Here is a 14,803-nt window from a genome sequence, read left to right as displayed (position 1 = left end):
CTGCGCAATAATCAAGAGCCTGGGAGTTTAGGTCTGGTCAGAAATAAATGTGTTGCAGAAATTTGGTTCCCAGAGCTTTAAGTGTGCTACGTGTGCTCACTGTTAAATGAAACACACATTTTTTTGGGTTTAGACTGCATCCATGCCTATGCTTTAGAATTCCCAGATAGCTTGTTTGTTTCTGTTTACCTGCGCTTTAATGTCTTTGAGTGCATTTAGCCTATGGCAGTAAAGTTAATATACATACAAAACATGTGAGGCATATGATAAAAGTTTGGCACCAATTTACATCATGGCTTTGTCAGAAACCTTTCTTTTCAGCCTTGTGGAACTAACCTCTGTGAACTCCAATTTAGTCAGTCAGCATAATAGGAAAACTAAAGCAAACCACTGAACAACTCTTTCAATAGACTTTGAAGGGAGCTTGCAAAATTCAAGCTTAGCGAGCATAATAGGAATAAAAGACCACTGAACAGCTATTTCACAGGAGACTCTAATGAGGGTTTTATTTGACTCAGCCTAGCTTAGTTGTGCTTTCACATGCAGGGATACAGTGTTGCCAATCAAAATAAATATCACCGGGTCTGACGAGGCAATGTCCAGCAGCAGACACTGAACAGCCAAAAGAAGATGGTTGCCAACACACTAACAACGGAAGCATTCACCTACACTTCCTGACCAAGAGAGAGTCTGCATAAACCAAGTGACATTACTTCACAGTGCGACATAAACTATAAATAACAAGTCCCACATGACAGAAAGGGCCGAGGGTGGTTGACTTATCAGATCACACCCCCATAAAAGAGGAACAGAGGAGGCAGAAGAGACAGGTGGTTGATGCAGCCACACAGTCACCAGCTGCGTGTGCCTGCTGTCAGGCCTCGGGAACCATCACCGGTACGCTCCATGCGCCGCTCCACAACATTCGTGGGCACCTCCTTGCGATCGTACACCTGACCAAGCCAGGCAAAAAAGTCAATGAACCATGTGGTTGTGTTGATACGGCAGCCCAGCTCACTGGTGCGGTAGTCATAGGGAAATGTGTGATGGTAGTTGTGGAAGCCTTCACCGTGGGCCCCAACAATGGTCACCAGGTTTTGCCGTGGGCTAATATGCCGGTCATATGGTCTGTTTCCCCAGATGTGTGCGGCGCTGTTCACCAGCCACGTCATGTTGAGTGTGAAGCAGTAGCGAGTCAAAGAGCAGACCAGAAAGGAATTCCACAGTGTCTCCCCCCACAGCCACCATGGCAACACAGCCGGAAGGATGAAGCAAAGGGACACCATCAGGGGCAAGTAGTACCTGTACAATAAAAAGAACATGCAGCTTGGTTTGTAATGAAAACACATTTAAAATACGTTGAAGTACCAGGATATCCTGGCAACATGTTTACTTCATGCATATGCTGAAGAATTTACTGGCGGCATAAACAACCTTATTTTTCTAGTTTTGATTCAGCTTCAATATGCACACTCTGCCATGCCATTGTTAGCTGTCATACCACTGCAACAAGATATCCTCAATATGGTAGATACAGTTACCAAACCATGGCACATACCTTCTTTGAAAGCGGACAACTGGGTCAGCCAGCAGATCACTCATGTCGATGTTCTTGCCTTTGTTACGTACATCTGGGTGCTTGCGCACAAGAAGCCAGCCCACATGTGAGAAGAAGAAGCCTCGCGTTGCATCATGTGGGTCAGCGGTTGTCTCAGAATACTTGTGGTGCATCCTATGATCTCTAGCCCAGTCAAATATATCATTCTGAAAGAAGCCACAAAGACAAATCAACTTCAGCACATTTACACATCAATCTAACCCTTTTAACGGCACTTTCTTACTGCTTCTGCACAACATCACTCATATGGATGAGCTCATAAGTGGCGTGCATCATCTATAGTTGGTGAGAATCTAAGAATGCAGTGGCAAATATGCTAGACTTCCGTTACTTCGACTCCGTTTAATTTGATTTTTTGGCTAATTCAGTCCCGACCCAAGGTCCCAGTCAGCACCCATGCATTTCTATGGGCCCAAACTTTCTTTATTTCTGTCCTGAAATTGGCCCTCACCAGATTCGAACTTGGCCAGTCAGCATGCACACACCTGACCTCTAAGGTGAACCCCTTTAGTAGCAGTCTGTCTCAGCAGAGCTTAGGGGACAGTGAATGTATTCAACACGTGTCAAACCACCCAACGAAAACGCTTATTTTCGGCCAGCCCTAGGAAGATTTTCAAGCAATAACCGTAGCTCACAATGTCCGATTGCGGTATTTACCCAATTCTAATGTGCACTCTTTTTTTTTCCAAGAAATTTGGGTCAAAAATTGACTGCGCAGTGGAATCAGATACAAAACCAAAACCGCTGTTGCGGCGTTTGTATGCTTTAATACATAACAAAAATGTGCTGCAGTAAAGCTGACTTCCAGAAACCGTTCACCATTGTACAACACATTTTTCTTGCTAAAAAATAGGGTGTACGTTAGATTTCTACTTTGTTTAGGAGCTTTAATGTATTTCTACATTAGTTTTCTATCTATTTTGGATACACAGAAAGCAGGTGCACGTTTGATTATGGAAGCGTGTTAGACTGGCAAATAGTGCCAATTGAATTGGAGGTGTGTTTTGGCATTTTATTGCGATAGCAATTATATGGACACTTCAACCGGATTTCTGCCGTCGCCGTCGTCGTCGCCGTGAGGTTCCCTATAGATGAAATCTTTGCCGCGCGCCGTATGCCCGAGCGGAAGCGTGCGGGGGAACGCGCGCTATCATGGAGAGCGAACGCACTCAATCACCCACGCGCAAGCAAGGAAGCGGGAAGCCAGCGCCGGAGAGAGCGCGGGGGGAGAGGGGGGCGCACTTTTACTCTGCCAACAACCGCGCTCGTCGCTCGCTCGCACCGTCGCTTATCTCCACACGGCTCTGACCTTTATGCGCCGTGCATTCGCCACTCAGTTTCCGTTGAAGCGATAGACCGCACGTACCTTCCCCCGTTGCTGCGACGTATGCGCTTGCTGCCAGCATTTTGACAGTCGTTGTCTGCAGTCATTCAGTGTGATCTATTCATGTTTGTTTGTGCGCGCTCACACCACGCTTGTTCAATCAATTAGTAATAGTCGGGCCACATTTTCCAACGCACGCTACACATGCAATGCTGCCCGGGTCGGCAGTGCAGCGCTACAGGTGTGTCCCTTCGCACGCGCTGCCCACGGGAAGCGCTTCTCATCAACACCACCGTTTCACACGCGCCTTCTCGTGGTCATCGAGTCTCTCTTCATGTCGGTCTACTTACGCCGCAGCACACCTGCTTACTTAATCAGCTCATGTTTACTACAATTCATATTGCTACCAAAGCCGCTCACCTTACTTCGTATGACATTGCTGTGTTGCTATCGCATTCATTGCTTCGCCCTTAGGGCGAAACTGTGAAATTTTTTATGCATCTTGTTTAATTCGACCCGCCGGATAATTCAATCAATTTCGTCGGTCTGTTCAGGGTCGAATTAATGGAATTCGACTGTACACCACTGTTCAACTTGGAGAAAGTGTATAAATGCCCCAGCCAATTATGTTAGCTAATTTACATGATGTGATGGGGGAGATTAACTTCGATTTGTCAGAGCCTCCCTCAAGAAATTTGTTTTGGAGCGCTGATGCGCAGAGGGCATGTGCAGTGTGGTTTTATGGGCAGAGCTTGCACTGAATTCTTAGTTGCCACGGGATTTAGTGCTTGCTAAAATGCACCGATTTGCATATGTTAGAAAAATCATTCTAACTCATATTACAGTTCAGTTACAAGTCCAGAAGTGTAATATTTTGTCATTCACATCTTTCTGGTTTAAATGTCCTCAATTACAGGGCAAAGTCACAAAATACAGCCAAACAAACATTTGAGCATTTGAGTATTTGTTAATGAGCAAAATGATTTGCCGTTTTCCTGCTAAAGAATTTCATATATAAGTAATGTCACAGGGACCTATAATAGACCATTAGACTTGCATTTTTGATTCTAAAGTTACTGATTTACACCCTATGAAGGTGACACAAAATATAAAGACGCTGCAAAACCACTGTAGAACAAAATAATGCCACAGTTCTACCACCCATTACTTGGGTGATGAACACCGTTTTAATGTGACATTGTTTGTGGGAAAAGTTCAGAAATTTGTAGCAATTAGTGGGCCCTGCTGTCCTCAATCGCATGTGCTTTCAGTTACATGCAGAAACTTGCCAGGCCATTGCACTGTGGATTGTTAGCTTATGCCTAAAATTGAAACTAAATGACTGCAGTGCCGAAAAGATTGTTCTGTTGCAATGACAAGAAACTGCATGCTGTGTGCTGATCGCTGAAAACACAGAAATTCCATATGCAGGGGTAGGACTGCCCAAAGTCATTTTGGAGCAATTTTTGGAGCTAGTAAAATTGCATTTTGGAGCAGCTTGGAGCAGGTCAATCTGAATTTTGGTGGAATAATGGAATATGGCAGAGCACTTCGAAACCACGATGAAACAGAATAAACCAACACAAAGCGCGTACTAGAAGCACGCTTTGTAGCTATAGCATACTAGAATATGGAAGAGTGGGTCGAGCAGCGGCACGGCGCATGTTTTCCTGTAAACCAGAAACCATCAGTGGAACTACAATCGAACCATATATTCCCACGCCGACGCTCATGATTATAGCGGAAAATGTTCTCAACTTATGCGTCCAATTGATGCACTAACATAATTTGTGGGTCACGATATGTCACCGCAGACCCAGAGAGCCGCAATCAACCCTGGGCTGCAAAACTATTCCAATCTGTCTTTATTGCGATAGCAATCATATACATGGACACTTCAGCCGCATCTCTGCCATCGTCGTCGCCGACGGCAGAGATGCGCTCGAGACGGATGTTCCGTATTACGTCCAGGGGCGATAACATCGTCGCCGCTTGCCGTATGCTGCAAGTGAAATCGTGCGAGGGTGAGCCGATGATGGCGGCTCAATCTCACGCACGCAAGGGGGTAAGCGGGGAGGAAGCGCACAGACTTCAGTCACGCACAAGGCACCGTTTGGGGAATGGAGGGCGGGAGGGGGGCGTTCTCCGGCGGCTGCTACGTATGGCGCGGAAGCGTGGGCCCTATCTTGAAAGCGGTCTGCGATGGGGACAGAGTGCAAGTGCTCATAGCTTCGTGCGCGCTGTGGTTTCACTGCTTAGTTCGCGTTGAAGCGAGAGGCAACACGAAGGTCAATTCGCTCGCTGCTGCTGCCGCGCTTCCTCACTCTAGCACTTAGAAAGCGAGTTTCCGTGGTCATCAAGTGAGATGTGTTCACGTTTGCTATTGTGCACGCGAAACACCATGCTTGTTAATTTAGTAAGCCAATGTTTACAAGTTTATAAGGCCGGTAAATATCCTTACTTCCCATAGCTGTCTACAAATGTGCTATCGCAACTGATGCTTCGCCTTTCGGGCGAAACTGCGACTCTTTCTTCCAAATCCGCCATTAGCCCTCCGCGAAGTGTCAAAATGTCTCGGGCTTCGCCCATATGGGCATAAAAACAGATTGGAATATTTGTACGGTATACTCGCCCTGTGGATAGAGACGCCTGCCCGCTGAACCCACTGAAACGCGCACCTCCCTATAATACCTAGTTCGCTCGCAGTGCCCTCAGCCTACTTTTCGTTGTTTTGCGGCTCAGCTAGGGAGAGCCGCGCCGCTCGGCCCAATCAACCGTATTCTAGTACAATCTAAATACAGCCGCCCCTGGCCATTCTGACAGCAGTGACAACAGCCAGGAGTGGCCGCGCGCACCGGTCACTTGCAGGAAGCGCTAAAAAGTCCAATGTTATAAGTGTGAAAATCACGAAAAACCGTGCGGGGGAGGCGCCGTCGCGTGGTCTGAGGAATGTGATCGGCCGCACTCTTTTTCGGAGAATGAATCCGCTCGCTGTTTGCGGACACTGCTGGAGCACACATGCCGAAGCTGTTCTGGCGCAGCGTGGCGCAATTTCGGTCAATTTTCCGTGTTTGGCGCAGTTTGGCGCAGGCATCTGCATTTGTATCAAAATGGCGCAATTGGCGCAAGAGTCCCACTCCTGCATATGCCTGCTTAACTGGGGGCACAGCAAGGGACTGTTTCAATTCTCAGTAGTAGTGTACAATTCAATTCGCAATGTAGAAAACTATATGCAGTATATGTGCACTTTTTTTCAAGTGCCTTTGACATATCAAAGTGTACACACAAGCAAGTTACTGTACAGCCCCCATGAGAAGAAATGTAAGTCGCTCACCTGAAATGCCATGGTCTGGAAAAGCATCACCATGATTCGGTAGGGCAATTTAGCTTTGTACGACTTGTGAGACCACAGGCGGTGGGAACCAGCTGTCACTCCAATGCCAGACACCGTGTAGAGGACATAGGCTGGATGAGAGGTGCACAAAATATAAAACACTCTGTTGCCTGCTTAAAGACGTCGTAAACATAATGAAATGCACATTTGCTGATTATGGTCCAGTCAAACAATTGTGACATGTAATGATACACTACCATCACAGATACCATACCACTGACCTCACACATCAACATTCTGGCTGCACAAAAATAAAGAAAATATTAATTGATGGATTGCACCTTCTCTTTTCAAACTTGCTCTCTCACACATACGCTTTGTTAGAAATGCAATATGACTGGCTTTTTTCACCTCAGAATCCTCACTTCCTAACACAAAATGCTGTGCATAACAAGCAGCTTTAACAGCCTCATTCATTGTTTTAGTAGGCAATGATAGCAGATATTAATATGACATTTACGATGATGTCAAACCATGGAATATGTTGCACAACACTTTCTGCTAACAAAGTTGTTGCTGGCCCTGTTCACAACATCTGCCAGAAAACATGTCTCATATCCAAGCAAGAGCCAGTAACTTGCACGGCTGACAGCCCCAATTTTGGGGAATGGTTTGTTGATGCTGATAATAAGTGCCACAATCTGAATAGGCACTCAGCAATACTGTATATTACCATTAAATGACCATAATTTTTACAGGATTTTCAGCAACAAGTCAAGCTGTAGCTATTGCATGGTGTAGTGCAAGGACCTTATGAGTGTTGTTTATATGCGTGGACTGTTTGAGAACTCTTGAGGAATGTGAATGAAGAAAGAAGGAACAGAAGAAGGCAAGCCAGGGGCAGCTTGCACGCTTCGCAGCGTTCAGAAAAGAAACAACAGAAAAGGAAGAAGAGAGGCGGGTGCCGAACGGGGAGAGGGGGCTCGTGACTTGGCAGACGCTCTTCCGGGAGCTCCTGCCGCGGTACCAGAGGCGGCCCCGAGGACAACGGGCCTGCCTGTCGGCGCAGACGCGGAGTGGCGCCTGGTGTGACGCCGTTCAGAGCAGCTTCAGGCCACGTCCGGGGCGAGGCCTAACCGAGGCCTTTGCTTTGAGGTCGCCTCTTGCTTGAGGTGGCACGTGAAGTTGTGGCGGTGGACGCCACCCTCCAGACACCCATTCCAGTGCTCTGGCCACGGTAATGCAGCCGTGGGCCGTCGCCCGCCTCATCTGATGACCAGTGCCGTCATCCTGCCTTGGCCTGCCTCCTACGAGGGTCATCGTGCCTTGGCTCGCCTCCAATGGGAATCGTCAGACAGCTCAGACGATCTACCACCGATCGACGGCACCATCAGCACTGAAGCTGTGAGACGTATTTGCTCTCTCCTTTAATGCTGCACGTAGGACTTAGTGTAGATGTGTTTGCTTTAGGGACTTTCACTCTGTATTCTGCATTTATTGCCTGTTTTCTTTCAGTCCTATCAATTTAGATAAATTTTGCTTTGAGCACATCTGTGACGTTCATTACCGCTTCACTACACACAGACATACGTGCCAAACAACTATTCCATCACACATGGATAAAAATGCAAGGCTTTTGTTAGCTAGTGATATATCTAAAAAGCTAAACCAGTTAAGCTTCACAAAATAAAAGCACCAGAAGTTGTTATAGGATGAGGCACAACACCAGCAAGCAGAAAAAACAAACATATGACTGTGGCAACAACTAGACATGACTAATTATAAGCTGGCTTTCGTGATCTTTTTTTTCTTCTCATTCATTTACATTTATCCCCCCCCCCCCCCCCCAATAGAAACATGATTACAAAGTTCAAGTGAAGCTACACTTTACTTATGACGCATAGCTCTTCCTAGGCCAGAACTCAGTCAAGCAAGACTGATTCACAGCAACACAGCACAAGCAAAATAGCCAATCACAAAAATTTGTGCCATTTGTCATTCCACTATCAAATGCAGGTGCCCTAGGTCCACTTAAAAAAGAAAAAAAAAAGAAAAAGAAAACAAGCCACTGGTGAAGTAAATCAGCTGAACATATCATTAGCATAAGATGCATATAAAGTGCAAGAAAGCTAATGATGATCTCCATAACAAAGGCTTTGCTGAAGACTGCACATTATATATAACTTGTAATCAGTAGAGACTGCATTTTAGGCAAATGCCTTTTTTGTTCCTTGCGTTCCTATCGCCCCATTTTGATATATGAGCATGAATTAGAGGTTAAGAAGGGCTTTTGTAGTGTTTTTATAGTGCCTATAAATGCCTATATGAGCGCCTATATGAACACTATTTAGCCTCAAGTTTCGCTTTCGAGTGCAGTTAGAGACCATTATTCATGTTACCGGGCAGCATTGACTGTTCAAAACTCTATGGGGTTCATCCTAGTCATCTAGTTCAACCAACTTTCGGAAAACAACGCCTAGCAGCAGGAAATGGGACGCGCCGCGGTTGGCGAATGCGAAACCGCGGAGAGCCGTCAGGGGAAAGGACAGTAAAGAGCAAAAGAAGAAAGAAAAATGGGATGTGCACGCGGCTTTTGTTTTGTTTGTAATTTACTTTTTAAGGTGTTCACTGCCGTCGAGCGTTTCTTCTCAGCGTAGATCATTCTCAGTGACAAGAGGAACAATTTTTAATCAAAAAATTTGGAGATGGTGGTAGTTCGCTATTGTTTCCACAATCTTCACAGTGATTCTTAGACTACATTCCGCGTGCTCTCCAAGCAGATTTTTTCAAACACGTGCACTTAAAATGGGCGGAAGTGTATTTGGCAGTGTTGGGGCGTTTTGCCTGTACAATTCCGATAATGTCATTGTATATGAGAAAATTGCCAGAGTTGTACCTAACAGTCCTCATGTAAGAACATGTTAATTTCTTAATAAATTGTAGTCTCTCTTGCATTTATTATTTGTCTGTTTTTGTTGTGTCTTAACTTAATTGCGTCAGGCAGACATAAAGTAACGCTTTCTTAATCAGTATTCCCAGCTTTCAAGCATTCTTTTTCATGCTTGTTTCACTTTATGCAACGCTTGAGTACAGTGGCCGATGAGCAGTGTGCTTGTTGAATTACGACAAATGATGGTCATTAGTCCAGCAGTTTTGTGGGACAATTGCACAGATATGTTCAACTGTTGGTGCCTTTGTGCCATCATAAACAATAACATTTCTTGTTTTCCTGTCGTAGATACAGGTCGTGCACGTCTTCGTTTGAAATTATTTGCATTTATGTAAAAATTAATTGTGCCTATATTTATGACGTTGGAGGCCTAAAACGCTGCTTTGCCTGCCTATTTTGGCACCTAAAACGCGCTTTTTTAATGCCTAAAGATCCGGCCTCTAGTAATCAGTGAATAAAAAATAAATTAAAAAGCACAAGAAGCCGCCATTTTAAAGGTTATCAAACATTTGTCAGTAACTTTTCAGTCCCAAAATAAGGTGTATTAAACATCTTGTCACACAGTCGCAATGAAGTGCTGCATGTGAGAAACAGACAAGTTATGTGCCTTCTCCTACATAAAAACACGTTGCATTAGCTCGAAGCATAAAGATGAATACTGTGGCCTAGCAACAACACTGCATCCTCTGTTTATATGAATATAATGATGCCATTATTGTTGCACAGATTTCTATACCTAAATACAGCATGAGGACTGCGATAAACACCAGAGCAGACGCAAGGCAAGGCACTTGAGCAGTGCTGTCACCAAGGGTTTGATCTGCAACCTCGAAGCTTAAGACTGATATGCCATGGCTGCTACACTCCTACTATATAGTGAAACACTCTTATCTGTGGTATTTTTATGTACTAAAATATCACTGACATGCCATGTTTTCTTTGATTCTATGGTTCTGATGGCATTACTCACTGCTTATAGAACTTTGAGGCATGAATATATTGAGCAACCGCGTTTAATTTCCCTTTTTCCATGAGCATTAGATCTTGCATTGGGGTCTCAAGCATCAAGCTACTTATATTGCAGGACCGCATCAGGGTGTGTCAGGAGGAGTGTTCAAGGAGAATTTTGTTACGCCTTGAGAAAATTATAGCTGTCAAATTTTGCCTTTTGAAGTGAACAAGGGTTTGTAGCCAAATCCTTGTTGACTGAATCACACTAGCTGCATGGCTCAAAAAGCAAATCCTTCAACCTCAAGCAGCTTAGTGACAAACAAAATGATAGTATGTTTGCTATTACTGAATGCATATTAAGGAATTTTAAAATAATGAAATTCCCAACTGTTTCAACTTTCACCTACGACAATGAGCTAGACACTGCTACATTTGATGGAGGCAATTAAAACTGGCATGACTGTTAATAAAAAAAAAAAAATGACCACGAAGTTATACTGCAGTTCAGAAGAAATTAAGCTTTCATAAAATATTTTTTCGAATTTAAGCTATACCCAGTTCTGTTGATTCAATGGTGTCTGACTGAATTATGGTGCTGATAACATTAATTTAACAAAGCTTTAATAGATAAAAAGGACAAATGTTCATAAACCCCAAACATGTTGTTACCCGGATAATAAATAACTAATACGTTACTTTTAGCCATCTGCTACAGACACTAAATGGCCGAGCAGGCGGCAGTCGCTAATCTTGCACAACAAATAAAAACAAAAGTTCACTTTGAAGTGAGAAAATCAGGCTTATGTAGGACCGCATTACAAATTGTAGGACCGCATTACAAATTGAAGCGTGCGGAATCATGCTACATTTCTTGCTTGCTTGGCAGTATCAACCTATAACTGTGTTTAGCATCAGGCCAGGTTATAGATCACTTAATTTCTAGTGCTGCTACTAGCATGACTTTCAAAGGAGTAGCCAGACACCTCCAATCAGATGTGGCACATGGTCGTGAATAGTTATAAAATGAAGTCATAGCAACGAGGGTATCCTTGCATTAAGTGCCTGATCTATTGTCATTGCATCATGCACGTCAAGTAACGTTTAGGTTCAGCACTGACAAACAAAATGCAGGACATCAGGAACGAGTATCCACACATCACTTATCCGCAATTGCAATCTAATGCTCGCTTTACCGAAACAAATTACTGGTTTCAAATATTTTCGAGCTAGTCCAGTGACAAATGCAGAAGGCATATTAAAATCTGCGCAAGCGCTACGCTCGTAATGGAAAAAAAAAAAAAAAAGAATAACTTCAAGAACAACATTGCATAATCGCTCTAGCAATTAAGACAGGCCTAAAGCATTTTAGTCCCCCCCCCCTCCCCCCTTGTTTTATATACCTTCTTGATAGCCTCCATTCAATTGGGTAACGAAGAAGCGAACGAAAAAGAAACAAGCGGTTAATATACATTTTATGACACTGCCACGGTCTCCACAGAAGTAGCAACTGCATGGGCTTTCAAGCAAGCAAGGAGAAAAAGAGAGAAGGCTAGAGTGGGGGGGGGGGACAAAGAGTGAGAGAGAGAGAGAAAAAAAAAAAGGCAAGTGGGCTGGCTCGTGATGCTGCGCAGTCAGCGGTGCGCTGCAGCACGCGCGAGCTTGCGGCGGCTGCGGCGAATGAATGAAACATCCGTCAGCCATCAGAAGCCAGCCTTACCGGCGAGCACGGTCTTCCATTGCACGGCGAAAAAAATCGAGTAGAAACCGTAGATGGAGATCAGGTGCAGGCTTCCCATGAGGATCACATTGCGCCATACAATCTCCATCTTATGCTGCTTGGGGGCAGGCCGCTCCTGCGTCACGGTCTCCGTTACTGTCGACATGGCTTGCTTCTGCGAACATTAATAGTAAAATTCTAATTTAGTGAAATACTACCACAACAGCCGATAGCTTTGAATATAGGCTCCAGCTTTGAATATAGGCTCCAAACTACGCACGCGGTAGGTATCCAAGACACAGTGAGATCATAAGCGCCGTTCATCTGTTGAGCCAACGCGTTGGTTGAGCTCATTGCAGCGCGAGCATCTGTGGCACCTACCGGGAAGATCCCGCACGGCCGGTTCGTGCTGCCTTACAAGATCAAGGCACTATACAGGAAAGCCAACATCTACATTGCTGCACAGCTACGAGCACTGCACACGGCCACTACGCTGCAGGCTATATATCCTTCGGGGTAAACGGCCGTGCGACGTCGCTGGAGATAAAAAAAAAAAAAAAAAAAACGAAATGTTCGATGGCCATTTAATTTTTTTTTTATTTCAACGCTATGCAAATGGGTGGAACAACGTCATACAGATGATGCAATGATGCCGGCGTAGGTAGTTTATGCGAAATTCTGACTTACCGCTGTCTTACAAAGCAGCAGCTCAAAGAATGCGAACACAAATGTCGCGGGCCGATACCAAGGGTGGGCAGCACATACATCCACAGCTAAGAATAAATATAAAGATTCACATTAAGTGTATGATGCATAGGCAAGCTGATGGACCAGAAAAACTGTGATCGTCGGCATTAGGCCAAGTAGCGCCGGCTGCACTGGTGCATCTACTGATACTCGTTGGGCTTACTGTCTGTCGCCAAGCCCTACGGGCCTTGCTGGCCGGCTAGCACATTCAAACGAAGCTCCAAGAAAGAATCACTTACCGGGGGTTATTTCAGGTGGCAGGCAGTATCCAATGTGACAGCTTCCAAGGCGCTACCGCAGCACTAATTCCAGAGACGTGTAAACGCCGGTTTCGGTGATTGAGAAAGGAAGGATCGCGCGTCCATAGACGACCGGCAACACAGGGGAGAGGAAGCCAGGCATCACGTGAGAATGGCTTTCAGTCTTCTGATTGGACGAACAACGCCGGAACCGACGTGCCCGCCCCTGCCATGTAGTGGGCGAGCGGAAGACGGGCAGACCGTGAAGCAGACGACGCTGTTTGGCAGCTCGCTTTCCATACCCATAATAATAAAATTCTTATTAGTTACGACATGCCTTGACAATAGAAGTCTTCTAATGCCGCTAAATGTTGTTTTCGTGTTTGAAACAAAAATAAACTGTTTCCGTGCTCCCATGGCAGCCATGCCCGTAGCCGCAGTGAACGCTGGTTGGTAGCAAAGGGGTGGCGTGATGCCAGTGGCGTGAGCTGATCAGATGATGCGCCCCTCTCCTCGAAGGTGCTCGCTTTCTCCGCGCTTCGCGTGGCTCAGCACGGCGGAGAGCGGTAAAGGAGAAGGGACACATGAAGCGCCTCTTTTGAAAAGGAAAAGCCGAGAATGCTGACGCGCGCTCAGTGTTTCCCCGTGCACATATTTCACATCGCAATACATGGTTTTGCTTGTACAGAGAGTTAATGTCAAGAGGACCTCGGGGCCAACTCCGATTCCGGCTATTCAAATGCGTCCAGAAAACGCAGAAATGTTCTCATTAGACAATCGCTGAACCGATTTCAATGAAATTAGTTGCGTCTAAGCGAAACATCTGAATTCTACCAACCGTAGCAAGCAAAGCATTGATTTAGAGCCCCAGATTTATTTTAATTGCAAAAAAGAAAACAAAATAACCCAAGCATAAACTTTACAAATTCGTAAATCTGCACCAAAGACAGATATCGCAGTTCTATAAACTGCATCTTTTAGAGCATCTAAAACGGACAAATTTAATACATAAGTTTACAGTTTACGTGAATTTGTTGCAATGTTTACAAGGATTTTGCAGAAGTCCAACTTACAATTAAATCAGTGGGGTACTTCAGTGCGGTGTACAATAGATCAATTTTGTCCGCTTTAGATGTCTCAATAGATGTGGTTGACAGAATATTGTTTTTTATTGCTAATTTACAGAGTTGTAAACTTTATTCTTCATTTTTTTTTCGTTTTCTGCCGATATTCAAGAATTTTTGTAAAAATTTAGATGACCTAAATGAAAATTCTGCTTCATACGCTCTTTAGATTTCAACTTTAAATTTTAATTGCAACAAACGTCATCCAATTCGGCGCAGTGGATGCCGAGGAAAACGATTTCTCAATTCCCATTTATTAAGACAGGGGCTTCTGAGGTGAAGGTTTACTTGGGCACCGCCGTATATGTCATCATCATCATCAGCCTATATTTATGTACACTGCAGGACGAAGCCTCTCCCTGCGATCTCCAATTACCCCTGTCTTGCGCTAGCTGATTCCAACTTGCGCCTCCGAATTTCCCAACTTCATTACTCCACCTAGTTTTCTGCCACATAATACGCGTTTATATTTGAGCATTGCTATAGCATATCTGATAACAAGGGCTAAATCAGCCTAAACTGTTCCCGCATGTGTAAGTACATTTAAAAGTACGAGGAGAAGGCTTTGCATCCGGAAGTTACTGTGCGCGTGCTCCATTGATTTCTTCGACTCTGCACAAGTGCATGGTGCTGAGAAAGAAACACAAGCAGGTTTGGCAGCACCTTCCAGAGTCATGAACAGTTCAAGTCCAAAAAGGAACTGCGATAATAGAAGAGAAAAGGGAAGAAGCTAGGCCAGCTCGATGGCGGTGTGCCGAATGGGTGCAGTGAATGCTCGTCCAGCGCTGTATTTCAGAGT

General features: G+C 44.8%; 1 protein-coding gene across 1 annotated transcript; it reads right to left on the bottom strand.

Annotated features, from left to right (window-relative positions):
• Positions 1-479: 479 nt before the first annotated feature.
• On the bottom strand, positions 480-13,039 carry LOC119432904 (stearoyl-CoA desaturase 5). The gene is made up of 5 exons (XM_037700060.2): positions 12,881-13,039; positions 11,895-12,069; positions 6,277-6,407; positions 1,559-1,764; positions 480-1,302 (listed from the first exon to the last, which is right to left on the bottom strand). The coding sequence occupies exons 2-5, from the start codon at positions 12,058-12,060 to the stop codon at positions 852-854; spliced, it is 954 nt and encodes a 317-aa protein (XP_037555988.1). The 5' UTR covers positions 12,061-12,069; positions 12,881-13,039; the 3' UTR covers positions 480-851.
• Between the last annotated feature and the right edge of the window lie 1,764 nt (positions 13,040-14,803).

This window comes from Dermacentor silvarum, chromosome 1 (assembly GCF_013339745.2).
Source record: "Dermacentor silvarum isolate Dsil-2018 chromosome 1, BIME_Dsil_1.4, whole genome shotgun sequence".
NCBI lineage: Eukaryota > Metazoa > Arthropoda > Arachnida > Ixodida > Ixodidae > Dermacentor > Dermacentor silvarum.
Note: the sequence above shows the minus strand (reverse complement) of the source record. Positions and strands in the feature narration are given on the sequence as shown.

What these genes read in the sequence shown, in the direction of transcription:
- LOC119432904 (XM_037700060.2), bottom strand. Translation starts at nt 12,060, where the DNA reads ATGTCGACAGTAACGGAGACCGTGACGCAGGAGCGGCCTGCCCCCAAG. An exon ending in ATGGAAGACCGTGCTCGCCG is followed by an intron (nt 6,408 to 11,894) that starts GTAAGGCTGGCT and finishes CCTCTCATCCAG; the next exon opens with CCTATGTCCTCTACACGGTG. An exon ending in GTTGTCCGCTTTCAAAGAAG is followed by an intron (nt 1,303 to 1,558) that starts GTATGTGCCATG and finishes TTTATTGTACAG; the next exon opens with GTACTACTTGCCCCTGATGG.